The 26,327-nt window shown below is 37.9% G+C and overlaps 1 protein-coding gene across 1 annotated transcript; it reads left to right on the plus strand.

Annotated features, from left to right (window-relative positions):
• The first annotated feature begins 749 nt into the window (after positions 1 to 749).
• LOC120339175 (leukotriene A-4 hydrolase-like) lies at positions 750 to 26,321 on the plus strand. The gene is made up of 17 exons (XM_078115994.1): positions 750 to 1,019; positions 3,777 to 3,910; positions 6,010 to 6,130; positions 7,489 to 7,557; positions 16,199 to 16,297; positions 16,595 to 16,720; positions 17,029 to 17,169; positions 17,818 to 17,841; positions 18,131 to 18,201; positions 18,669 to 18,754; positions 19,219 to 19,244; positions 20,851 to 20,995; positions 22,057 to 22,160; positions 23,015 to 23,140; positions 23,385 to 23,474; positions 24,110 to 24,297; positions 25,436 to 26,321. The coding sequence occupies exons 1-17, from the start codon at positions 867 to 869 to the stop codon at positions 25,548 to 25,550; spliced, it is 1,818 nt and encodes a 605-aa protein (XP_077972120.1). The 5' UTR covers positions 750 to 866; the 3' UTR covers positions 25,551 to 26,321.
• Positions 26,322 to 26,327: the final 6 nt, after the last annotated feature.

The raw sequence follows: 26,327 nt of genomic DNA on the forward strand, positions 1-26,327 counted from the left end.
ATGCATCATTGCACTCACGGTCTCCACTTGGTTTATAGACACTTTGATCTCCCCCTTCCTATCCTTGTTCTTCAATGGTTAACTCGTGGCTCCGCTCATCAGGCGGGCCAGATTGAATTACCCAACCGCGGGCCGTAGTTTTCCCATGTCAGGGCTAACATATCTGAATAGCAGTGCATACTACGCTACAGACACGTCTAAGTCGTTAAGAACACGCTTGGTATCGATTATAAGCCTTTAATTACTTCACGCGATTTCGCATGTTCGAATCCCGTGGGGAACAATTATGCGCGAGAGATTTATTGCTGGCTTATCGCGGTTCTCGACTGTGGTATTTATGCAAAATGACCCCTTGGCAATTTTTAAAAATACACCCTTTGATTTATTAAATGACAATTATTAACGACTGCTGTTGAATTGAGATACTTGTACGTTGTTATTTAAGTGATAAATGCAAGTTATTATAATGCCCTCTATCCAATCGGCGCCCATGGTCGGAGCCTCGCACTGGATTATCTTCTCTCCACCTCTTCCGGTTAGGGCTTTCTCAGTCATGCAAGTCCATGCCTTTGAAACAAATAACTGGCCCAGTGAACCGTGTTTTGCCATTTCCAGAGCCGGTTTGGATATAGGACACGGCGTTATAACTTTATGATATACTGTATGTTTGCCATCCAACACGCACGTTAAGAACAGCATTTATTCCGCGAGATGGCACTAGAATTTCACAAAAGTTAGTTCTGCAAATTGTAAACTTGCGGTAAATTTACAGTTGGGTTTTCTGGTTTACCGTTGCGCGATCGTTCGAAAGTTTGTAGTTTTCAGTACGCTTAAAACCGAACTTCGATTTTCATAGTTAATTCGTTATGGGCGATTACGACCCCACTTCATTCTCTGACCCTCGTGTTGTGGAGATAAAGAAGATTACACTTGATTGGACAGTCGATTTTGATTCTCATACCATTTCTGGAAATGTCGTCCTCCAGGTTGAAGTGAATGTCGACAATGCTAAAACATTGGTTAGTGTTTTCTGTAGAACTTACTTTTATTTATAAGCCACAGTTTTTCTAATCTGTTTTTTTTAAAATTTGGTTCTTTGCTTCGCCTAACTTGTCATGTTTAGTGTAGTTTAGTACTGCAAGTACTTCCAGTGGGCTTGGCAAAATTTGGCCATTTTTGCATATGATTTCCTGGGTCTCATGTAGTTTCGTATCTAACGTACTTCTAGTAGGCGTAGCATAACAATTTTTTGACATGGCAATCCTAACCCTCACCCGACTACGCCATCCGAAATATACGTCACTACGACGTCACAATCAAGCCATAGAGCTTGCCAAATATACGCATGATTGACCGAAATGGCATTGCCGCCGACGATAAAGAAATGACTGACGTTATCGATCTCTCTCCTATTGGAAGCATTGCGACGAGAAAACGAGATAAATACTGTTTGATTTCGGGTGCTCATTTGCGCGTCTTGGATGGCAGTTCGCATAGTTTGAAGGGCTCTATTACGTCACTTTGACGTCGTAATGACATCATTTTTGGATGGTGTAGTCAGGTGGGGGTTAGGATTGATACGTGAAAAAATTGTCATGCTACGCCCACCAGAAGTATGTTAGGTACGAAACTACATGAGACCCTGTTGTTCCTAACCCCGACCCGACTATGTCATCCAAAAGTAATGTCACTACAAAGTCACAATTATGTCATGTAGCTTGTCATAGTATAGCTGCGATTGCCCGAAATGACATCTGCACCGACTATAATAAACTCACTAACGCCAGCGACGACTGTATTTAAGGGGTCGCTTGATTATATTATCGCTTGATATATATTATTGATATTAATACTCATTTAACCACTAGGAAATTAAAACTTGTGAACTAGTGCAGGCTAATCAGAAATGTGACGGCGACTGCTTCTTTACCCCTTCAGCAGGGTTGGACAATTACTTTTCTGAGTGGGCCAGTTACAGATAATTAGGCTTACCATACCTCCCGCTTTAGGCGGGACAGTCCCGCTTTTTAGCGTCTTGTCCCGCCGTCCAGACAAGTCAGCTGAATGTCCCGTTTTGCGTTCAGCCAACCAGCATAATACATGATCATGTTCTTGTTACTGTTGTTGCTGTGTAGCGCAACGCTAGCCTACTTACTGAAGGTGAATGCGTTATTTTGTTTGTTTCGTTGTTTTCCGCTAACATTGTTAGCGAACGTATCACATGTAAAATAAATTCTTATTGGTCCTGTTCGAACGTTCACGTGAATGTAACATTGAGCAATGTCTTTTTGAAAGTGTTATCTACAGAAAAGCATGCTTAGCGAATAAGTAAATTCTCAATGCTTGAAAACGGTAGACTATTTCATTATTTTTATTCCTTTTGCTGTACAAAAAATTTTTTAAGTTCGGATCATTTGTATCGTTAGCGTCTATTTCTTTCTATTTTTCGAACAGAACCCGATATTTAGACAGAATATGCGCATGAACTCTCGATGACAATATGGTCAATGAAGACAGCAGGGATGACTTTAAATGTAGGCCTATGTAGTTAAATCGGAAACTGTAAAGTTTCAGGATCACAGCTAAGGGGTGTATCTTTGGAGGTGTCCTGCTTTTGAAGTCAAAAAAATATGATAACCCTACCGATAATAGACTTGATTAACGGTCAGGAATTTGCGACTCTCTGGCTCTAGATAGTGTATAAAAAATAGTATATTTGGAAGAAGTCAGAGGTGGGCAATTACAGATAAGAGACTTGGTTACTGGGCCAAAGCTCAATATAAAAAACTGTGAATAAAAACAGTTTATTTATAACAGTTAGGCTAACGTTTGTATAATAATAAGAAGCACAATGTAACAATTGAGGTCATCATGGAGTTATTCTCATCGATATTTTCAATGAAAGTTCATATCCATAAAAGTAAAGTCGTAATTTTAGCAGGTACAAGTGGACCGGATACGACCTGTGAGCCGCAATGGTTGCCTTTGATATTCCTACATATTGACCCAAAAATGTATAACATATCGATTTATGTAATATATGATTGGCTCGGCGGTATGGCGCATCGTGCTAAGCGTTAGGAATACGCTCGCCACCGCATCTCTGATTACCCTTCGTGAGTTCGCAGGTTTGAATCCCATGCGGGGATGATCATGTGCAAGAGGATTGCTGGACCGTTCCTCGCCGCTGGTCGGTTACGGCTTCCTCCACCATCAAGTCCATGCTTCCGAAAACAAATAACTGGCTAACTAATTCCATACCCAACCCGGACTGGTAACTGGACGATAGGCCGTGGTTCGCCATATGGATAAGCCGTCTTATTGGCTTTCCTCTTCCCCCGGGATAAATATGTAAATCCTATCCTATCCTAATAAATTCCTTTCTAATACCTAATTGGCTGTATAGTCTGAATGCACAGCATGTCCTAAGTTTTCTTAGAACTGTAATAAATTATGAAACCAACTAGCAAATTGTTCATCTTAAATATTATGCATTTCTAAGTTTAGAACATCGAGTTCCATGCAGGGGCATGTCTAGAGGGGGTTCATAGAGGCAGTTGCCCCAAGCAACGAGCTATTGCGGCGAATTTAGGGGCAGCATTATCATGGACTCTCCCAGGCAGAGAAAAATTTTGACTTTCGAACCCATTTTTTTCGTCTGGACCAATTTAAAAAAGTTAATTTATAATATATTTGGAATAGCAAATCTCTCAGTTTTAATCCCTTGCTTGCATGCTACTATCTTGTCAAATAGTCGAACATTTGTCTGTTTTCAGAGCTTGGACACAAAGAACTTGTCCATTTCATCAATCAGTACAAAGGAAGGTTCCGGTTTGAAATATTCTCTGAGGGAACCACATAAAGCATTCGGGTCTGCGTTGGATATAAGTTTGCCGGCGGAGTTGAAAAAGTAGGTTTTGTTTTGTTTTTCTCAATAGTGATTTATGTTTTCAGTCATTTTTGGTAGGAATTTTTAAACATAATTGGGTCCCGTGCTATGTGAACCAGGATAGTGAACACCAGAATGTAGTATGTGTACCAGGTTAGGCCATAATTTCAGGTACAAATATTACGGGAGTCACTTGGCTAGTTCTCGAACTCACTTGGCTAGTTCTACATGGATGGAACGTAAATAATGAAATGAATGAAAATGTCCAAAACAAAGCGGATCAAATCCAACAAATATTTTTAATTTTAATTAGCTTCACGCCCCCTGAAAAAATTGGGGCGTGTCCCATTGTTTGAGAACCACTGCTATGGGCTGTTTTGCTAAGTTTTTGGTATTATTCAAGTTATTTTACTGGAAGCGACTGGAATATAATTGAGCATATAAAAGTACTATGAATTGTTTTGCTGTTGCTGTGGTAGAACAGCCCCTTGGTGTATTTTCCTATATTTTATAAATAAATACCCAAGGCAAGGCCATAGGAATTCACTTAGAGGTGAAATAAAAGATCTCTTGCAATTCTTCATTCAACATTTTAGCTTCAATGTCCTTGTCTAGCTAAACCATAGGTTCATAAAGTTCCCCATACAGAGAGCCCCAGGGCTCCTTAAGAGAAACCTAGGTGTGCTATTCGTTTACTTATTAAAATACGGACTTGACTAATTTTGTAACTGTCCAAAATATCAATAATGGCTTTAATGACATTTAACAGCGGTAGCATCTAAATGTGACTATAAGTCAGTAATTCAAATATGACATTATCTATAACAGGGGTGGGCACATATTTTTAGTATAAGGGCCGCATGCTGCAAGTCAGAACTTCAAAAGAGCCGCAGAATTTGTGAATTTATTAATATTATCGAAATACCATGAACAGAGAAGAAATTCACACAAGAGTCTAATAACAATAAATAGATAAACAAGGCAGCTATGCCTAAATATATGCACAATTTGAGCTCATTTAATTTGTGTTTCCTTATAGCTGATTTGCGAGAGTAGTCTCGTGAGAAGTTTTCATGATTCGGTTCATGGTGCCGTTTAACATTGCTGACTTTATTCTGACTTAGTAGCTTATGGCAGAATAAGCACAAAGGTTCTTCATATTCTGACTTGACAACTCTGTTTTCATCTTCGTACTTTCGTTTTTCAATTGAGGACATATCGCACAGTAACTCAGACTAACTAACCGCAATCAAGCTGCAATACCGCCGACGCATCAATAAACATTGACCATTGTGACGAAAGATTTGCTGACTTGACTGACTGAAATTCAACGCTACAGTGATTTTCATACTAAAACATAATTTATCCTAATCATTGACGAAAACTTTATGACTTTTAATAAATTGAAAGAGTTTACATTAAAGTTTTTCTCTTAGTTAAAATTCAATAATAATAATTTATGTTAGCGAGAAGAGCCACACAAAAAGTCTGGCAAGCCGCGGTGTGCCCACCCATGATCTATATGTTCCAATAAATAATTTCATATTTCAATTAACGCCTTGTTGCCACAATATAATTTTTTTTTTTTAATACAAAGCAGCAAATACAATCGAGTTACTGAATAAAGTAATTTTAATTTACTCAGAAACATTAATCAATAAGTAACAAAGTGTTTTTTATTTTTATGTAAGTTTTTTGTTGGAATCCATAAATAATAGTCAATCTCTTCACAGGCTCCATAACATAGAAAGTTTGGGAAGCCCCATCTTAGATCATTATCACATTCTTGTGATAGAGATGTCAGTATAAATATATCGTGTTTGAATAGTAGTTATTTCTGAAACATAAATAATTTGTGACAAACGGTACGCAGGGTTTCAAAGTATCATGTGCATAGTAAACAACGGGTGTTCTGTGTCTTGGGTTAATTATTAAACCACTTGCTTTTCTCAGCGTTTTATTGTTTGCTCGCCTCACAAATATGCTGATTTTTAATAAATGTTTTTAGAATGCTGATTTTTGATAAATGTCTTAACTCTCAATCAATTAACCCCACAGGATTTGGACCTCAGAAAAACTCTTTCCATTTCATCTTAAAATATAATAATTATTATTTTCAGAGGAACAACTTTGGACATACAGATCAACTATTCAACTTCACCCAATGCCGGTGCCTTGCAATGGCTGAAACCAGAGCAAACAGCAGGAAAGAAACAACCTTACTTGTTCAGTCAATGTCAGGTATGGAGATCATTACTTATCGATTTTATTACTTATCGATTTTAGTCGGTAAGTATGTTGATAAGTATTTGTCTGTATGTCTGTTAGATGCACGCGATATCTCACGAAAGCGAGATCTAATCTGCTTCAGATTTTGCTTGTGCATTCATCATATCTCGGACCATAAGCGTAATGATTTTGGGCGAATTATGTCGTATAATTAGCGAGTTATTAATTAATTAGTGATGGGACACAAGGTGTCACTATGGAGTAAGAGCGCTGTTTTTGGGGATCCCCTAACTTTTGATCGATAAGTCTACGGTCTCTGACCGATATTCTCGTTAGAATACTTGATTATATAAATGATCCGTTGTTTTGGTGATGTAAAAAGAAATTGTGATGGTTGACTCAGGGGTGTGCAACAGTGTAGGCCTTCTCAACACTTAGATTATACCCCATGAAGCATAAAGCCTAAGGCGACTGTTTGTTAAAAAAGAAAAAAATTTTTCTTTTGTCACTGTGTGAAATTTTTCGCCGCTTTGCCAGTTGTTTTTGTTACTGTAGGGCAGTGGTTCTCAACCTTTTATGGCTCGTGGCGCCTTCCAGCGCCTTTCTGAACTTGTGGCCCCTCTGTTCGCCATCTCAAAAATCTAAACGTGTTGGATTGTATTATGTTTTAATGACCTTTTATGGAATTCAAAATCAAACCACAGACAATAAAGTAAAAGCTTTTTAGTATACAATTAATGAGAGTCTTGCGCTTGGGACTGCCAGACGAGGTTCCTTATATTAGAAACCGTCTTTGATAAAGATAGACGAATGTCACTGTCAACACCAAGACGGTTTTATAGATTTTGTTTTGATGGTAACAAGATCAGAAGAACCATATTCGCACAGATAAGTTGCGGAAAATTGAACTAGCAGTGAAGCAGCTTTCTTGCTAAGTAGTGGGTAAGAATGTGATATGCCACTCCATAGCTGCATTCAAGAGCGGGCTTTTCTTCCGACAGAAACCACAACTTGGCCAACGTTGTTTCTTTGTCAATCTAACCCGGGCTCTTGGGGGGGGGGGGACGCTGAACGGCGAACGCTGAACGGGAAATTTTATTTTAAAGGGAAAGTATGCAAACGAAGTAAGTCGCTTTATGATCAATTTTATCAGCCTTGTATTGTGGCCCCCCTTGAATTGCTTCGTAGCCCCCTTAGGGGGCCACCGGCCTTCGGTTGAGAACCACTGCTGTAGGGCTAAGCTGTTTTCGTTGTGAGAATTTTCAATTAGTTGTGTACATTTTTCTAGATGTCTGAACAAGGTTATATGGCCCACCGACAAAACGGCTTCTCTAGATCTTTTAGAGAGTAATTTTCTGTTTATATTTCAGGCAATCCATGCTCGTTCCATCGTTCCCTGTCAAGACAGTCCATCTGTGAAGGCTCCATACTATGCTAAGGTATGATTTTATTATAAATGTGTGTTTTATATGGTTTATTTTGCTAGGACATTGCATGTTTTTGCCACGACATCCATTCAGCACTTACGCAACTTACAAGGTTTTAAGAGCCATGCAGTCTAGGAAACCATTTTCTATCTGTCTATACTTGTTCGAGCGAACCTTTTTTCATCTTGATAATCCTTAAATCGGGGAAGCTTAGGATGTTCCCTCTAAGATGCGCAACTGCACCATTGCACAGTGCTACCAGACCATTTCACGGTTAAATTTTAAATCTCGCAGGCTTACAAATCGTTGCTCTGACTCATATTTTCTAACGCCTAACTAGAATGCCCGTTCCATTTTTCATATGTAGTTTGCTTGCCACTGTTCATTGTGATGTCACATATGTGTCTGTTAAGTACCTTAATTCTCTGAAAAAAGGGCAACTTTTAGCCGAGCCTACAATGCCAGCGGATTCTGATAATATGTTATTCTATTGCAATATTTCACATAGTTTGTAAATCATTTAGGACTCTGCTCAGTCTCAAAATATTGATGCTCAGTAAAACAAACATTTGCTCAGTGGAACATTTTTTTAGAGGGAACACTGATTTACAGTATCAACCATCAGCAATGTTTTATTCTGGGCACCAGTGTTAACTCTAAGCGAATTCTGAGTGCGAAAGTGCTTCGCAGTCGAAAAAAAAAGTGCGAAAGTGCTTTTGCCGATTTTAACAAGTTAGGTGCCCTAGCCTTTCATATAACCCATTTAAAACAGCATAGATACTCGAAAAAGCGCTCCTCCGGTTAATATTATGAATTAAAGAGAAGCCTTTCCGTTAACCGAGTTCCCTTTAAGCGAATTCATGTTTAATTAAAACAAGCGAATTCATCGGCAACGAAAGGACATCTGCTAACACCTGCCGCGGACAAAACTTTCATGCAATGTATCACGGTGTCAGTTGCTTACTTGCGTGAACAGCAAAGGCTTTCACATTTGTTACTCCTTCCATCTAACAGACAACGATTGATACATGCAGGCTGGAAACCCTATTAGTTACAGGGTGGATCATTTGTACAAAACCTGTGCAAAATAAATAAACCTGTTAAAATAATCAATATAGGTTAACCTACGTTCCCTCGGAAATATTACGCAGGATACTCCCCTTTTAGGAGATAGGTTGACCTACTTTCCTTTCAAACTTTTTTCTTCGAAATATTACACAAGATCACTTGAAAATCCTCTCGTTTCGTGAGCTAGCGTGACCTAGTTTCTCATTTACATTTATATTATACTCTTTCAGAGCTTACCCAAAGACCAGTAATTCTTAAACGTCGACATGCCTTGGTTTGCGTGCGATTTCGGGCAAAAAACATCATATATTGGCAATAAATAATTTTTAATCGACCACATGAACGCTGATATCCTGAAAATTAATGTTGAAAGAGAAGTACGCATTCTCAGATATCGGACATCCAGTCGCGATATTCAACCGTGCACAAATCTCACATTAATAGTAATTGCTACCCAAGTTTGTAAAGTTTAGAAACCAACAAACAGAAAATAACTTACGGTATTCTAAAACACAATTAAAATTCAGTCGGCAATAAATTGCGCCAAGACGATGCCATACAAAACGAAAAAGATTTGGTCGCGAGAGTTACGTTAGATGACTGCAAAACGACGTTGTTTTTTAAGCAGAATGTAAAACAATCAAATAAAAAAACGGGAGTTACGATGCCCTTAACACATCGTGTGTATTAAACTTCCCTGGTAAGTACTATTATTATTGTACTTATACACCTGTTGGAGTATTTCGGACAGTTTCGAATTTAAAATAAATGAAAACCCGACATACAATAAAGATGCAAAAGTAAAATGAACATTTATTGAAAAAGTTATTATTTAAGAAAGACAACATGATCGTACAATTCCGCCAAAACCTCGATGTTCGCAAGTGAGATGATAAATAAATACTTTCCTGTATTCGATCAATTAACTTTAGCGTATCGTTGTTCTGCCAACAAACAGCGGGGTGCAAAATATTTCCGTCCTGTGATATGCTCACAAATATTCTCGATATTAATATCATACCTTCGCGTATGTACTTTCTATTAGCTCTTTTAGTTTAGCTCTTCTCTCCCTTTCATCCTTGGCCAAGTCATGTTTCGAATATGTGAACATTTTATTCGACCATACATGGCCGGCGGGATGTTAAAATTGTAAACAAGAGAGAGGTAAAATCAATCGCGAATTTCGTTATAATGGCTCGTTTACGAATTGTTGCGCTTGTTATTGTCGAAAATGATTACTTTTGTTGTATTTTGAGGCATTTAAGCAGTAATAATTAGGGCATGCATGACATCATCAAAATCGTCAAGTGAGATCTTGAAATTGCAAATTCCGTGAATAAAATTGTGAATTACTCGGTAACGAATTCAGCTTTAAGGTAGGGATGGGACGAGTCCGGCATTACAGAGATTCGGCGAATCCGAGTAATAGGTCATGGACTCGAGTCGAATCCGCCGAGTCCGTGACGTCACAATGAAAACGGCAAAAAACACGGTTTCAATTGTGACGCAACAATGCGCGATCGGTGACGTACCGGTACTGTTTTCTTGCCATGCTTCGCGTACAGCTCAGTTACCGACTAATTGCGTGAATCTTTTGGATGATTGTATAATAAGCTACTCAAGGTTGATTGTTTTTGATAAGATTTACGGGTGGAATTAGACTGCTTTTGGCAACTTTACTTCAAGAAGGTTTCCGCTTCTGCTGGTTGTCTATTGCGATGTCATCACCGAAAGCAAAGTCACTTGCGTGGCAGTATTTTAAAATTTGTGAAGATGACTGTTCGAAGGCCGAATGTGGCATTTGCGCAACTAAAATTAGTCGTGGGAAATGCAAATCTTCTTATACAACGAGTTCAATGCTTAAGCACTTGTCAACTTGCCATCAGGTTTTCGAAAAACCAGATGGATCTAAGAGAGTCAACGTCGAAAGTACTGCTGCTGCAGAATGCAGCAGTCGCCAACCCACCATTGTCGAAGCCTTGTCAAAACGTAAATTGTATGACAATTCACACCCCGTTTCTTGATGCTTAACATCCAAAATTGGCGAGATGATTGCTCTAGATTTTATGCCGTATTCGATGGTGGAAAATGTGGGGTTTTTGCGGCTTGTGAAAGAACTGAATGCTAGATACACTATTCCGTCTCGAAAATATTTTTCCAACACCGTTGTTCCAGGAATATATGATAAAGTGACAAATAAGATCAAGGAATTGTTGAAAAGTGCCGTTGGACCCATATGTGCTACAACAGATGAATGGACAAGTCTTCAAAATGATTCGTTCATGAGTATAACCTCCAATTTTCTTATCTGGGACAAGGGTGATTTACACCGTGTTACGCCCGTTCTTTCCTGTTCTGAGCTCGTGGGCTCGCAAACCGCAGAATTGCTGCTGTCAGAAATACGAAGACAAGAAAGTGAGTGGGGCGTATCGTTTGCTACAATAACATCCGACAATGCCTCGAATGTGATAAAGGCATTAAAGGACGGGGAGATTTTTAATATCCGATGTATGGCACACACTTTGAACTTGATCGTTCACGACGCTATCAGATCAAACATTGATGTGAAAGATATCGTGGCTGATGCCCGTTCTATTATTGCCCACTATAACCGCTCATCTCGCGACGCTCGTGCTCTCAGGGAATGTCAGAAAAGGCTGAATGCATCAGAACATAAATTGCAACAAGACGTGAGTACCAGATGGAACTCTACATACTACGCGCTGGAGCGAATGGTGGAACAGAGAGAAGTTATTAATGATATGTCCTTCAGGGGAATTGGTAATACTCTGTCACCTAACCAGTGGAGAATGGCTTCATCTTTAATTCGAGTTTTGAAGTTATTTGACATAGCGACCAAGGAAGTTTGTACTGAGGAGGCGACAATAGCAAGCATTCTACCAGTAAAAGAGAATTTGTTGAAAAGATTGGAAGCATTCATTGGTGACAGCGATATTTATGGACTCGACAATTTTCTGAATAGCCTCAAAAGTGGTATAGAACGGAGATTTAGCGTTCCTGGAAATGGACCTCAGCCCCGAGACGCATACTTTCAGAACCAGGCCTCATATAACCGTTGTTTATTGGCTACAATACTTGATCCAAGATTAAAGTTGTCATGGTGCTCAACTATCAATCGGCAAGAAATCGAACGGCTGCTTGTTACTGAAGTGAAGAAGTTTGCCACGGATAGTGTTGAACTCTACGAAGGGACTGAATTATATCAATCATCATCATCAGAAGAGGCCGAAGATAGTGTGGTCTTCGGTGCACCTGAGAACGCGGGTCTTGTCAGGGAACAGGTGGATATGGATGCTGATATTGTAACTGCTATCAGGCAATATCTTGCTGCACCTACTCTTAAAAGGCACAAGTCTCCACTTGTTTTTTGGCCACAATACAGTAATGAATGCCAGGCGATGTTCGCTCTAGCCGTAAGCTTGCTTTCATGCCCGCCTACTTCCGTCAATTCTGAGCGTCTTTTTAGCACAGCTGGCGTTGTAACGTCGCCGTTACGTAACCGTCTGAAACCAAAAAACGTCGAAATTTTAACATTCTTGCATGTCAATCTAAAGAAACTCAATTTTGACTACAATACGCTTGCATGATTTCAGATGCTATTAGCTATAAAACTGTTATTTCGCAAGTAGCACACATAATTTCGTTGCTTTTAGCAAATTTTTCTTGCTTTCTTATTTTTCAACAGGCAAATTGCATGCAATAAACTGTAATTAAAACGTGTTAATAAATTTTTCCTTGGGGATGCTCTCCTATCTGTTTTGTTTACGAAGAGTAATTTATTGGTTCGCGCACCAAAAGTAGCCTTGATGTTTTTATTGGGATATGGTCACTAGCGACGAAATGACTGAAATAAGCCCCTGTGATACAATATGTGCGTATGTTTTTAGAGATCTCTCACGTGACGAATCACATTATTTTGTAAAAATATTGCTTATACTGACTTTTATAACGGTAAAATCGCATAATGGAGGCGTCAATTATGTAAAACAAAATTGAATAGGGACTCGGTAAAAATGGCGTGGACTCGAAATCGAATCCGAGTCGCAAAAATGCATGGATTCGACTCGAATCCGAGTCCGGATCCGAATCTTGTCCCATCCCTACTTTAAGGACCGTCGGGGTATTGTTTTGTTGAAAATTATTATTATTGTGAGAGCGCCAAAAAGATACAGTCCATACCGATGCGACTGCAATTTATATGGCCGCACTTGGTGTGGCGCGTTTATTAATAGTGTAAAATAAATTAAACGGATATCAATCATAACCAAGCGTTGTTCATTTTCTGTGGTCAAGAATCGTAAAATACCATCTTGAGACAAATTCACTTCTATTGCCAAATCTTAATTTTCAGTTATTATCGTTATACAAATAATGTGTGGCAACTTTTTAATTTATCGCCGACCGGTTTTTTGGTCGTCCAAACGTGTGTCGAGCTTGAACGACAGGAACAGATTCATCGACGACTTTAATTAGGGAAAATATGTATTTTATTGTGAATGCAAAATAAATGTAACAAAACGCATTTTTTGTGATATAACTTTGTATTTTCGGAAACGGGTTGCCGTGAAAGGTAAAATTTGATCTAAATTAACCGCAAAAATGTTTTATTTTAAATGTAACAAAACACATTTTGCGATATAACCTTGTATTTTCGAAAACGAGTGTCCTGAAAAGTAGAATATGATCTAAATTAATCGCAAAAATGTTTTATTTTAAATGTTACAAAACACATTTTCGCGATATAACCTTGTATATTCGGAAACGGATGTCGTGAAAAGTAAAATATAATCTAAATTTATCGCAAAAATGTTTTATTTTAAATGTAACAAAACACATTTTTCGCGATACAACTGTATTTTCGGATACCGGGTGTCATGAAGAGTAAAATATGATCTGAATTAACCGTAAATAATGTTTCATTCCAAATGTATCAAAACGCATTTTTTGCGATATAACTTTGTATTTTCGAAAACGGGGCGTCATTATTAATCTAATGTTTTCTCTATCGTCTGACTAACGTCTGGTACACATCATATTCGGGGAGAACTCTAGCCCGCGAAACGTCATTTAATTTAAAATAGAGAATGTTTCACCCATTCCAAAACGGAAAATCGTCAGTAAGTCGACAGGGATTCAACCCTCCGGATTCAGTATTCTATATCCCCCGTGTCAGAACTTTCTGAAGAATGGAACAAAGAACCCGTCAAACCGCCGCGGAAGATGGGGCGTATTTTTTGCACTAATAATCAGGACGTGACATTATCAAAATCGTCAAGAAACTGGTGAATTTGCAAATTCTATAAATAAAATTGTGAATTGCTCGGTAACATTTTAGCTATAATTATCGCCGGGGTATTGTTTTGTTGAAAACACGTTGAAACTTGAGGGAATTAGTTACAATTAGCGCCTGACCTCTATTAGGCACTCGAGCACTCGAAAAAAAAAGCACTCGAGCCCAATCATTTAGCATTAAGTCGCATACGTAAAATATCCTGTAAAAGAAGTGCTGTTCATTAACGTCATCTCGTATTATGACCACGCAGAAATGCCTTTATTGCCGAATTATTCAATCACTATTTTAAATCAACATTTAGGATTGGCACAATTTCGGATTTGCGAACTTTATCACCATAGAAAAACATGAGAAAGTTAATTATCGTCTTAATAAATATCTGCATCAAGGTATCGACAATAATATTACCATTCGCATAAAATTGGGACGGAAAATACACAAATATTGGTAGGTATTAAAGCCAACGCAAATGTTAATTTGATTCCTCAATGTCTTCAACAGCTGTTGCCGATGTGAACCAACGGGTAAACCCGAAATATAAAACTTCGATGTCCGCCGACCCGCAAGAATTCATATTTGTATAAAAGAGAGGGCGGGAATATAGATTACCAAAACCCGGATGTCGCCGCCAAAACGATCGGTGACAAGAACAATTAGCGATTACAACGGAATTAACCAGTAAAAAGGCTTTGTTGCCGATTTTTTACCGACGTTCCAAAAATATTTGTTATTCGGTACTCCTTAAAAATATTCGATTAAAAAAAATATTGAATTTTGCCCACCCGTACTCGCATATCAATGAGAAATAGTTGTGTAAATATCGCAAAATTCCGGAAAATGCCACGTGCTTTCAACATTGTGATTACAATAAAATGGCACTTAATGGTATTTTGTGAATTTGGTGATTTTGCAAATCTGTGACATGCAGCTAAAAGTTTCGTCTGATTTGAAAATCGTGCACTTTGGTCACAATTCATCCAAAGTGACTATAACACTTTACTAACACTGTTATAGTCATTTTGAATTCATCGATATCATTGATAGTCACATGACAACTCTCTTCAAAGAAACGCACTGCGTAGTATTCCAACATCTGGTTTCAAAGACGCCGGGAGCGTTTATGTGGGAGAAGCGGAATCGGTGTGCTTGTATAATAATCATTTTATAAACAAGAATTTTGCCGTTAATGCATAAGCTTTATCTCCTATGTCTGCATCTCATAGGTTAGAATTCTGGTAAATATCCTTATGATATGCAGAATTGAGTTACAAAAGTACTAGTATGTTACTTATTTGTCAACTTAATACTCGAAAATATTTGTTAACTTTGAATTTTTATTCCATTCAAAATCGGAAAAAAGTGCTATTTCTCTTCAAAATCGGAAAAAAGTGCTATTTCGCAGTCCCTAAAAAAAGTTGAGAAAGTGCTTCGCAATTTTCGCAAAAAAGTGCGCTAATAGTGAACACTGCTGGGCACCTACCATTTCACAAATCTCATCATTTAAAAATTGATTTCACATAAAAATTATTTACTTTTATTTACTTTTTTTGTTTGTTTTTTCAAATTTTGTGTCGAGAACTTCAACCATTTCTAATAATCATATTTTACTGTGAATTTATCAGCGTAAACTTGGAGGGGGCTGACTTCGATAACCGCATGGTCTAATCGCTCCTTCCAGTCTATACCGAAAAAAGCGTATTTTTTTATAGCCATTATTTATTTATTATTATGACCGTTTTTTCTGGTTGACGAAATAAATCTCTCTCTCTCTCTCTCTCTATCGGGTTGTTCTAAATTAATGGTACTCAAACAGTGGAAAATTTTTTGAAGGGGATGAAGCTAATTAAAAATGAAAATAGTTACTTGATTTGATCTTGCCAGCCTTATTTTGGGTATTTAAGTTTCATCCACATATTTTCAACAAGTTTTTTAAACATACTTTCGCCTTGCTATCTGTTATCAGTAGCTTATTATTAGCTAGTTATTTTTGAGGGGGGGGGGGGCGTGACTTGACAAATTCTAAAAAAAGGGCACGCCTTCGAAAGTTTGAGGACCACTGCTCTAAATGATATTCAGTTCATTCCCTAACCCAGTGGCTCCCAACCTTTTTTGTATCACTATTGAGCTCTTTAAGTATTCGCTCTTTATATACAAACTTTCAAGTGTCTATTAAAAAATGAAATTACGTCGTCGCACACCAATGACTGAGCAGAGGCACGGTGAACCACTGCCTCAACCCCTTTTTAAAATTGTGAAATTTTGAATCCTCAGGTCACTGTGAAGGATCCACTTGTTGCTTTGATGAGTGCAGTGGGAACAGGAAAGCAATCACTCGGTGATGGAAGAACGGCGTATACTTTCGAACAAAAGGTATGTTACCATTAGGTGAACTATGTTACCTTCAATAAACAACATATACTATTGGAAAAAAAATCAAGCAGTTTATTTAGTCTATTTGGTACACAACGTATATTGTATGTTATGCCACTCAAATCACAGTTCTGAAGATGTTTGACAACTTGAAACTCCAATTGCCAACCCAAAATTGATAACCGAGTCTGAAGGAAAATTTGCTTATACCTCATCCAATCTGATAATAAATGATTTTATATCAAATTTATACATTTCTACTTCTTATTCTTATTTACGATGATTCTCCATTCCCAGGTACCCACCTCATCCTACCTCATAGCGCTCGTGGTAGGGCAGCTTGAAAGCAGGGATATTGGGCCGAGGTCCCGGGTCTGGTCCGAAGCAAAATTTGTGGAGAAAGCTGCTGAGGAATTCTCTCAGGTAAGTTTCTATGCTCTTTTTGTTCTTGTTTTTATGAAAGATCACTTTTCTCTGCAGCCGATACCCTGCTACAAATTTTCAATGTGCGCATATGAGTCATACATTTTGATTGTTATTCAGTTTATAAAAGTTCGCTATTTCCCTGAACTACTGTAACAAACATATTCATATTTTCAGAACTTGAAGATAGAATACATTGCGATTTTTTTTTAATATTTCACGAGTTTTAAACTCAGGATCGTTGATGTATGTTGTCAATATAGTTTATCCCAGTGCCCTAAACATCCTCTCATTCCTTTTTGCTTCAGACAGAAGACTTCATATCAGCTGGTGAATCCCTCGTTGGGCCGTACGTTTGGGGACGATACGACCTTCTTGTGCTTCCGCCATCTTTTCCATTTGGGGGAATGGAGAACCCTTGCCTCACTTTCGTGACTCCTACACTCTTGGTGAGTCGGACTTTTCCCTAATTATTTCTGCCAAACTGAGTTAGTGTCCTAAAGATTGAGAAGGCTGTTTTGCATCGCTTCTGTGATCATCATTGACTTGAATAAATATATAATAGAACCTCCACTAACGAAGTACCTCAAATATGAAAGTTATCGAAGGTCTTTTTATAGAACAATTGCTTGGAATAACGAAAGATGCTTCTACCTCTGGTACTTAATCTTGGATTAATATATGAAATGTATGATGTTCTTCCATGAAAAAAGGCCCTTCTGTTAGATAACACATTTTTAAAAATATTGTCTCTTTGTCAAGAGTCGTGATTGGAGTGATCCTAGTGGATCCCAGATGGAGTGATATAGTGGTACTCCCGAAGTATGCGAACCAAGATGGCGGACATCGGAACGTAACATGGGTAACAGGTTAGGGTTAGGCGATAATTTTTTTCCAATTTTCCTTATTTTAGTCCTATTATCAGTTCGAAGACTAGCCAAGAGCCTCCCGTAGTATTTATACCTAAAATTATGGCCTAACCCTAACCTAGTACACATATTACATTCCGATGTCCGCCATCTTGGTTCGCATACCTCGGGAGCCCCGATATAGTATTTCTGTAAAAATACTATTAAAATAATTTTTCCTTGTTTCAGGCTGGCGACAAGTCATTAGCAAATGTAAGTACTTTTATGTTTTATATTCATCCAAAGTACGCTGGATGGCCCGAAAGTATAAAAACTGTTAGATAAAAAATAGGTGTCTCATCAAATTTTCTCTCTCCTTGAATAACTATGAAAAAATTCCTATGCTACTCTAATTCAACGTTCACTCTAAATTTTTCTAAATAACCTGAAATCAATTACAGTCGTCTTATCACCTTTCTCTTCCCAGGGATACATATAAAAAAAATCCATCCTATTATAATCCAGTGTTCACTATATATTTGTTCACTATATATATCTTTAGGTGATTGCACATGAGATTGCCCACAGTTGGACTGGGAATTTGGTGACTAATAAAACATGGGAACACTTCTGGTGAGTATCTTAAGCTTTTGTGTAGGTAACCTATTTTGTATGGCATAGTTCACACAATATACTACTAGTCTAGGTCGGCTCTAAAACTCGCGGGCCAATGGCGGCACTCAGGACGATAGTTTCTGGCGATAGTTTAATATTAGTGAGACCCGCATGTTACTTAGCTCAATTCGCATGAGTAATTATTAATACATTTAATATAAGTTCTCGGTTTTTTGGCGTCACAGTCACTAACGCTTGGATTTATATTTGATACATTGAGACCATGTTTTTCATGTTGGGAGACATCACTGTCCATCGGCTGAATGCTTGCTTGATTGAACAAAATGAATTTTTTAAACTAAGTTTTTATTGTGGAAAACCTGAGTCTGAGACCCCTGGCCTAGGTAAAATGCCTTCTGCCTAATCGGGGTTTCTGGCATGCCACCTGGGATGAGGTTTTTAAACCAATCTCTCTATATTTCAAGGTTGAATGAAGGTCATACAGTCTTCTTGGAAAGAAAGATTGTTGGAAGACTGAACGATGAAAAAACAAGACAATTCCAAGCTATCAGTGAGTATCAAGTTGTTTGGCTTGGCGATGTGGCTCATCGTGCTAAGCATTAGGAATACGCGTGCCACCGCACCTCTGATTACTCTGCATGGGCTCGCAGGTTCGAATTTCATGCGAAGATAGTTATGTGCGAGAGGATTGCTAGACTCTTCGCTACCACTAGGTGGTTCACATAACCGCTGGTCGGTTACGACTTCCTCCGCCATCAAGTTCACGCATATAAATAGCTGGCTAACTAATCCCATACCCGACATGGAATGGTAAACAGACGAGAGGCCGTGGTTCGCCATATAATTAAGCCATTATGGCGACTTTTTATCATATCCTATCCTGAAAGAAGTCCAGTAATCCTCTTGCACAAAATTATTCCCGACGTGATTCGAGCCTACAAACTAATGAACTGTAATCAGTATTGGAATGGCCAGTTCCACATACTAATATTCTATTAATGTCCTTATTTTCAGATGGTTTGAAAGATCTTCATGGTTCAGTGAGTTTCTTTTATTTATTTTAAACTTTAATCTTCTAACAACAACTGGAAGGGTACATTTGAATCGTTTCATTATTATGTTGTTATTCTTGTTGGTATTTTTCTTATTGTTTAAAAAAAAAACGCTTTTCTCTTCAATTACTTGACTAAAAATTTTTTAGTGGTTAAACATTGTATTTTTCACCTTTGTACTTTTATTTATCTCAAAAATTTCTGAGGCCTCTATAGGATTTTTTGTTTTTTATGCAATGACGTCATCAAAATTAAAAATTGCGCTCCTTGTAGCAGTTCCAATTTTGTGCGACTTCAAACCTGCTACTCAGCTGCGATACCGTACCTGTAGGATACTGTGACAGATTGCATCCTTGTACCGCTTTGCGTCTATATATTTTAGTAACGCTCTCTTGTTTACTCAATGTGATTCGAGAATTTTACTCGACACAAACGCAACTATAATGTTTCAATGTTTTCTGTAAGACCTCCTCAGGCAAGCATATTTTAGCCAACTATAAAATCACATATAATGGTTGTATTTAGGCTCAACCTTATATTATTGGATTAGGATTGTCTTAGGAAGTCTAACTTTGACCAGAGAAAATGTGGCATAAATACATTTTCATTAGTGTGCAGCAAGACTCTTCAATCACATCGAATCATCTTCTACTCTTTCTACACAATCTTGGCGTTATGTGTATACTTAGGGGCATACCCAGAGGAGGTTAAAGGTCAGAAACCCCAAGACTCTTTCCACTTTTTGAAGCCTTCGGCCATACCCACTAGCTGTCATAGTCTAACTTGGCAATAGGAAACTCCAGAATTCCCCCTTTGAAAATTCCTGGTTACACCACTGCATATACTGGATCCATTAAGATTATTTTTATATCAGAAGTCTTTGGCCATGACAACCATCTCAACCCCAATTGTTACATTGTGCTGTCTTTAATATTAACGTTAGCTTAGCTGTTGAGTTTCTTTTTCTATCAACTTTTTCTACGCAGCTGCCGTAATTTGCCATTCTCTGTAACAAAGTCCTATTAATCGTTGTTTCTAGATATTTACAAATAACCGTTTTTTAATCATATTGAGTTTTGATCCTCCGGCCCAGTAACCAAGTCTATTATTTGCATTCGGCCCACTCGGGGTAAGTAATTGCTCACCCCTGCGCTAGTTTTTACCATCTAACCCTCTCTTTAAAAATTCCTGTATATACTGGATTAGAGATAAAATCTGATGCCCGAGCCCGACCCGAAATCCAGTTCGGGTCGGTCCTGAAATGTCAATCATTACGTTCGGGTCAGGTCAGGCTGCTCTATCGCTCCTTTTTTTTTAAAATGAGGCTTTTTGGCCACGAGAGACTGTGGTCTGCAAAAAAACAGAAGTTGCCTCATCAACACGACACATACTGTACTAAATTCTTGCAATGATAATTCAATGAACTCCTAAATGAATAATGAAATTTCGGGTTTGCTTCGGGCTCGGGCCTGCAAATCCAGTTAATTAGTCGGACTCGGGTCGGGTTGAATACCCACAGGCCTGGGTCGGGCCGGGCTAGAATGGGCCCGATCTTACCTCAATACTAGATCCATTAAGAATATTTTTATAACAGATTGAGGTCTTCGGGCACGACAATCATCTCACAAATCTTGTGACGACACTCAAAGATGTTGATCCAGACGATTCCTTCTCTTCAGTACCTTATGAGAAAGGACACACCTTGCTGTTCTATCTGGAAACATTGCTTGGAGGCCCAGGTTGGGATTATGAATCAATTTTTCTGCCTTTTCCGGGATCTTCCAGCACTCATGTCTCCCTGTTTGTCATTCCAGTGATCTTTACAGTGTTATTTTGATTGGTAGATTCCAAATCCAATTATGTTCAAACAATCCATGCCCAACAAAGTGAAAACACCCTGTGAAATAAACTTATCAAGCAATGAGACAAAGAATAACTGGAAGTTTTCTTGTAATAGGAAAAGTAAAATCAATTTTGAGCCTAACATTGTGACCCCCTGAACTCCTCTGTGACTCCCGGTTGGCAAGCTCTGCCCCTAATTTCCCTAATATCCAAATTTGCATATTAGATTTGTATATTGCCTAGCTGTTCTGAATGTTTTTATTCATATTTTTTCATATTTAATTTTGATCCTCCGGCCCAGTAACCAAGTCTATTATCTGTATTTGGACCACTCAGAATAGTAATTGCCCTGGTTTGGGCTGTGTAGTTGAAATGTCGGTTTCCCTCTTTTCTACAATGTGAGTGAAAACCCTAAAATATATCAATATTCAGTCGGTCAGACAGTAGTTTATTTTTTCACATCCTGAAATTACATACTGTACAAATATAATTAAGAAAGATAAAACGAGAATATCGGTCAGAGACTGAAGACTTATCGGTAATCCCCCAAAACAGCGCTCTTACTACATAGTGACATCTTGTGTCCAGTCGATCCCCCAAAACAGCGCTCTTACTCCATAGTGACACCTTGTGTGTCCAATAACTAATTAATTTATAACTCGCTAAATATTCAGACATAATTCATCCAAAATCAGTGGGCTCCTGGTCCGACATATGATGAATGCACATGCATATCTCGCTTCCGTGAGATATTGCGTGCATCTAACAGACAGACAGACAAACAGACAAATACCTATCAACATACTTACCGATTGAAATCGATAAGCAAAAATGCATTTCAGTACAAAGGGGAGACTTGATAAACCAGTGATGGTTATCGAACAGCGCTGCCCAGCATCATCTATCTTCGATGCTTAAACTCGTTTTCTCATCGTAAACATTTTTTATTTAATTTCAGAACAATTTGAGCCGTTCCTTCTCGCCTACATCAACAAGTTCAAGTACAAATCACTGACAACAGAAGAATGGAAGGATTTCCTATACGAGCATTTCAAAGACAAGGTAAAGTGTGTATAAAACAGAGAGTTCATATGGTACTATTTGGAATTGGAAAGAGGGCATTTCCCCTTCCGGCTCTCAAGGGGCCGATACCAGTACTGGTATCTTAAGTATACATATATATATGCATAATCGGATTGTTGCGAATATACGCGTGGTGTGATAATGATGTAACAATTAGCGGTATCTAGAACGCAAAAAAGTACAAACATGAAGTGTTACTATTTCACTTAAGTTTGGCGGGCCATATTAAATCTTTATGTGTGTTGCAATGTCAAATGCTTGTTCAACAAACCGAGAAACATTGATTGCACTTGATTGACAGTTTACATCTTGTGTAGCTCTCCTTTAAAATCAAACTTGCTGTTAAATGGCATTGCAATATGCCCTTTTGCGGAAGCCATTCAAATAGAAATTAGGATTCTATATCCATCTTCATTTCTTAACTCTCTGTATTCATTCCTGAATAGAAAATAGTAGGACTCACATATTTATCTTTGAAGATCTCGTCCGGTTACCATTTTATGTCTGGTATGGGATTACCGAAGTTTTTTTCAGAAGCATGGACTTGATGATGGAGGAAGCCATAACTCACCAGCGATTATGTGAACTACCCTGCGTTGGCGAGGATTCTAGCAATTCTATCGCACATAATTATTCCAATTTGGTATTTAAACCATCGCATAGTAATCAGAGGTGCGTGGAGACCATATTCCTAACGCTTGCAACGCACAACACAGCCAAGCGCACACCATGAGTATATCTTGCCAGATTATTTAGGTTATTTGTTTCCAAAATATTCGTAACCCTTATTTGCTTGTTTTTAAACGAATTAATCCCTTTTTAACTTTTTCTAGAAAGCTATCCTGGACAGCGTAGACTGGGACGCCTGGTTCAACAAACCAGGAATGCCACCTGTTATTCCTGATTACGACAAGAGTTTGGGTTGTGCTTGCAATGAGCTGGCTGATAAGTGGGCTAAGGTAAGCTGAAATGTCTTCTCTGAGTAGGTCTCTGGGCAAGCAGATTTTTCTTGTATATTACAGGATGAGATGGTGGGAACAGGGTTTGAATCAGGTTTGCCACTAAATTTCATTGTGAGGGGGCCTCGGGGGCGTATCCAGGGGGAGTTTTGGGGTCTAACATCCCCCCCCCTCTTTTGAAATGTAAAAAAGCAATTTTTCTAGCTGGTATAGTCTGGAAATTTCAGAATTTTTTTTATTCCAGGCCACAGATCTCTCTGGATTCCAGTCTTCTGACATCAAGGATTTCAAGACCTGGCAGATCATTGATTTCTTGGGGCAACTTATATTGAAGGTAGGTGATATAGGAAATTTAACAATGAAGCATGATTCACTCTGTCAAATATAAAAAAATCTAAATAATGCAACGTAGCAAACAAGTTGCTTCGCAATCGGAGCTTTGAAGTTGGGCCCTGGAGTCATTTACAAAATGGCTTAGTGGAAAGAGATCATCACTAGGGCTGGGCATTTCAAATCGAATAGTAAATTTTTCGAATCGCTTCAGAGCTAAATTTTGAATCGCCGCAATTTTGTTTTTATCTTTCCGCTAATGGTCGAGGTGAATTCTCCAATTTTTTTTTTCATTGGAGTCATATTTTTTCAACGAAATTCTAACATATGACTATTTTCTGTAGTGAGTTATTGATAAAACGTATTTGTTATTCTGTGTGAGCGCTCAGTAATCTATCTGAGTGATTTATTCTACGTCTTCAGTAATTCATTTGTTGAGAGGACCAATTACTATAATAAAGTCGCTTACAATTATATATTTTCAAGTATTCGAGATTCGATTTGAAAAAAATTATTCGATTCAATTCTGAAATCACAAGGTATTCGAAAATGCCAGGTCTTGGCATCACACACACCCCATCTCTTTCCCAAGCTAACATGAAAACCAAATAAATCATTTTCACAAAATTTTTATTCCAGGACCCACTTACACCAGATCATATATCAGGAATGGATAAATTGTACAAGTTCTCAGAATCTGGCAACAGTGAGATCAAATTCAGATGGTTACGACTCGGCATTCGTGCAAAGTGTGAGTCAGCAGTTTCTCCAGCTCTCGACATGGTAACTGAACAAGGGAGAATGAAGTTTACAAGGCCTTTGTACAGGTAATGTCATCTCTCTTGTTTTAAAGACTTTAAAACTGTAAAATTCTTCAATCCAACCTGCCTAGAATATTTGAAAACTAAAAATAAAAGTTTTATTTTCCCTATTTCTATTATTATTTTCCCTATTAATGGCAACAGAACCTCTTCTACTTTAAAGACTGGTATCCAATAACAAGTCGGTTATAAGATATACCATATTTTTCGGTAATTGCTTTTGCTCGTGATAAACAATAAATGCAGCAACATCAAATATAATGATCTCAGTAAGGGTATTATAGATCTACAGTGTGAGAATACTAATTCATGAAAAAACTCACAGGTAAAGCATGTTTTGTCCCTTTTTCCAATATTTCCTGGTCCGTAGATTATAATAAGTTGTCCAAAAAGAAGAAAATGATCCGGCTGCCCAACAAACCGAACCCAGATAATCAGTCCAAAAAATGAGGTCCAGAAAATTGTCTTATTAGCTGCAAAATATAGTATGGCATTGTTTGTTACCCGGAGAGAATATCACATTTCTCTTTTACACCTTATTTTGTGCATGCCAAGGCATGTGCATCACGAGTCAGTCAGAGGAATAAGCGAAAAAGCACCAAATCAAATCCCTTTGTTTGGTTATCAAGCCCATGTCAGGTATGAGAATAGTTTACCAGGTCCCACATTCACAGTCTCACATGCACTGACATGTGAGGAACTCCTATTTTCAGAAGGATAGTAATCCTTCTGGTCTGACATCATCCGCACAATGTATTACTACACCCTTGGAGTTGAGGTCTGGTTAACTTTAGCTCGAATTAGGCATTGCTGATTGAAATAATCTTTGTGTTAGACACAGACCGTTGCCACTGTGTGCATAGACATAGCCAGATCCCCTCTCCGAAATATTTTTGTGAAAAGCGATTCCGTGGCATTTTTACGAGACACAAACGCATCTTTATTAACACTATTTATCTCTATTTGTGAGCATTTCACTGATAAATTGACGATTTTGGCCTTGTATCAACCTTCCTCCAAACAAACTGACAGAGTAGATGAAATTGCGCACTCTGAATGTAACGAAGCAAGCCTGTGGAGAGGCTTCTAAAAAGTATAAGTAGAAATTATATGTTATGCTGACACTGAACTGTTATATTTACAGGGATCTTGGTGGTTGGGATCAAAGTCGTGAACGAGCGATCGAGAGGTTCAAGCAGAATAAATGCTATATGCATAGCACCACAAGTATGCTGGTTGAAAAAGACTTGAAAATATAATTATAAAAATATTCCACTCAGATTTAATTAGTGTTCACTGTTCATTTTATATATAATTAGGTAATATTGATTATGATGATTAAACATTGTGTGAGAATTTTTTGATTGAAGTTTTGCTAAGTAACTGTTGCTTTCCACTTATTACTTACCAGTACCATATGCCTTGTTCAGTTGGAATCATTGAACCGTAACTAGCCAGAATAATAGTTTTTTTTCATGGTAACGTAGTTCACATATCTAAAAATCAATTTCAGTTATCAACTGGTTAAAACCGAAAGATACGATTTGCTAATTTTTTGAAAGATTGTCTCAGTATATATATTAGGTAAGGTTCATTACCTGTCAACCCTTGTTGTGTGGAACACTTTGAAGCATGGAGGTATTGAAATCTTTTTGAGGGGGATTGATTAGGGCTTGGGATCTTTAAAAAATCCATGGCTCCATGATAATTCCCGACACTGTTTTTAACAAATGATTTTGTTTCAAGGCTCATGCTATCTTGATTATATATTTATTGCCAACCTTTGTTTTGATAAATAAAGAAATCTCTCTATTCGTTGTTGGATAAAATTTTGATTTTTATGAATGCTGATTATCACCAACCCTGGCTTATTCAGCCTAATCTTTCAAATCCTAATGTTATGGAAATTCGTCATATGATCATTTTCTTTTCTGTCCTGAACAATTATGAAAATCTACATTATGTTCAAAAATATGTGACAATTTTTTCGAAACGGGTATAGAAATAATTAGAGAAAGTGACTTCAATAATTGTCG

The sequence above is a fragment of the Styela clava genome, chromosome 9 (assembly GCF_964204865.1).
Source record: "Styela clava chromosome 9, kaStyClav1.hap1.2, whole genome shotgun sequence".
Taxonomy (NCBI): Eukaryota; Metazoa; Chordata; class Ascidiacea; order Stolidobranchia; family Styelidae; genus Styela; species Styela clava.

Coding starts and splice junctions, on each gene's coding strand:
- LOC120339175 (XM_078115994.1), top strand. CDS start 867: ATGGGCGATTACGACCCCACTTCATTCTCTGACCCTCGTGTTGTGGAG. Junction 17,842..18,130: donor GCGACAAGTCATTAGCAAAT/GTAAGTACTTTT, acceptor ATATATCTTTAG/GTGATTGCACATGAGATTGC. Junction 23,475..24,109: donor TGGGGCAACTTATATTGAAG/GTAGGTGATATA, acceptor TTTTTATTCCAG/GACCCACTTACACCAGATCA.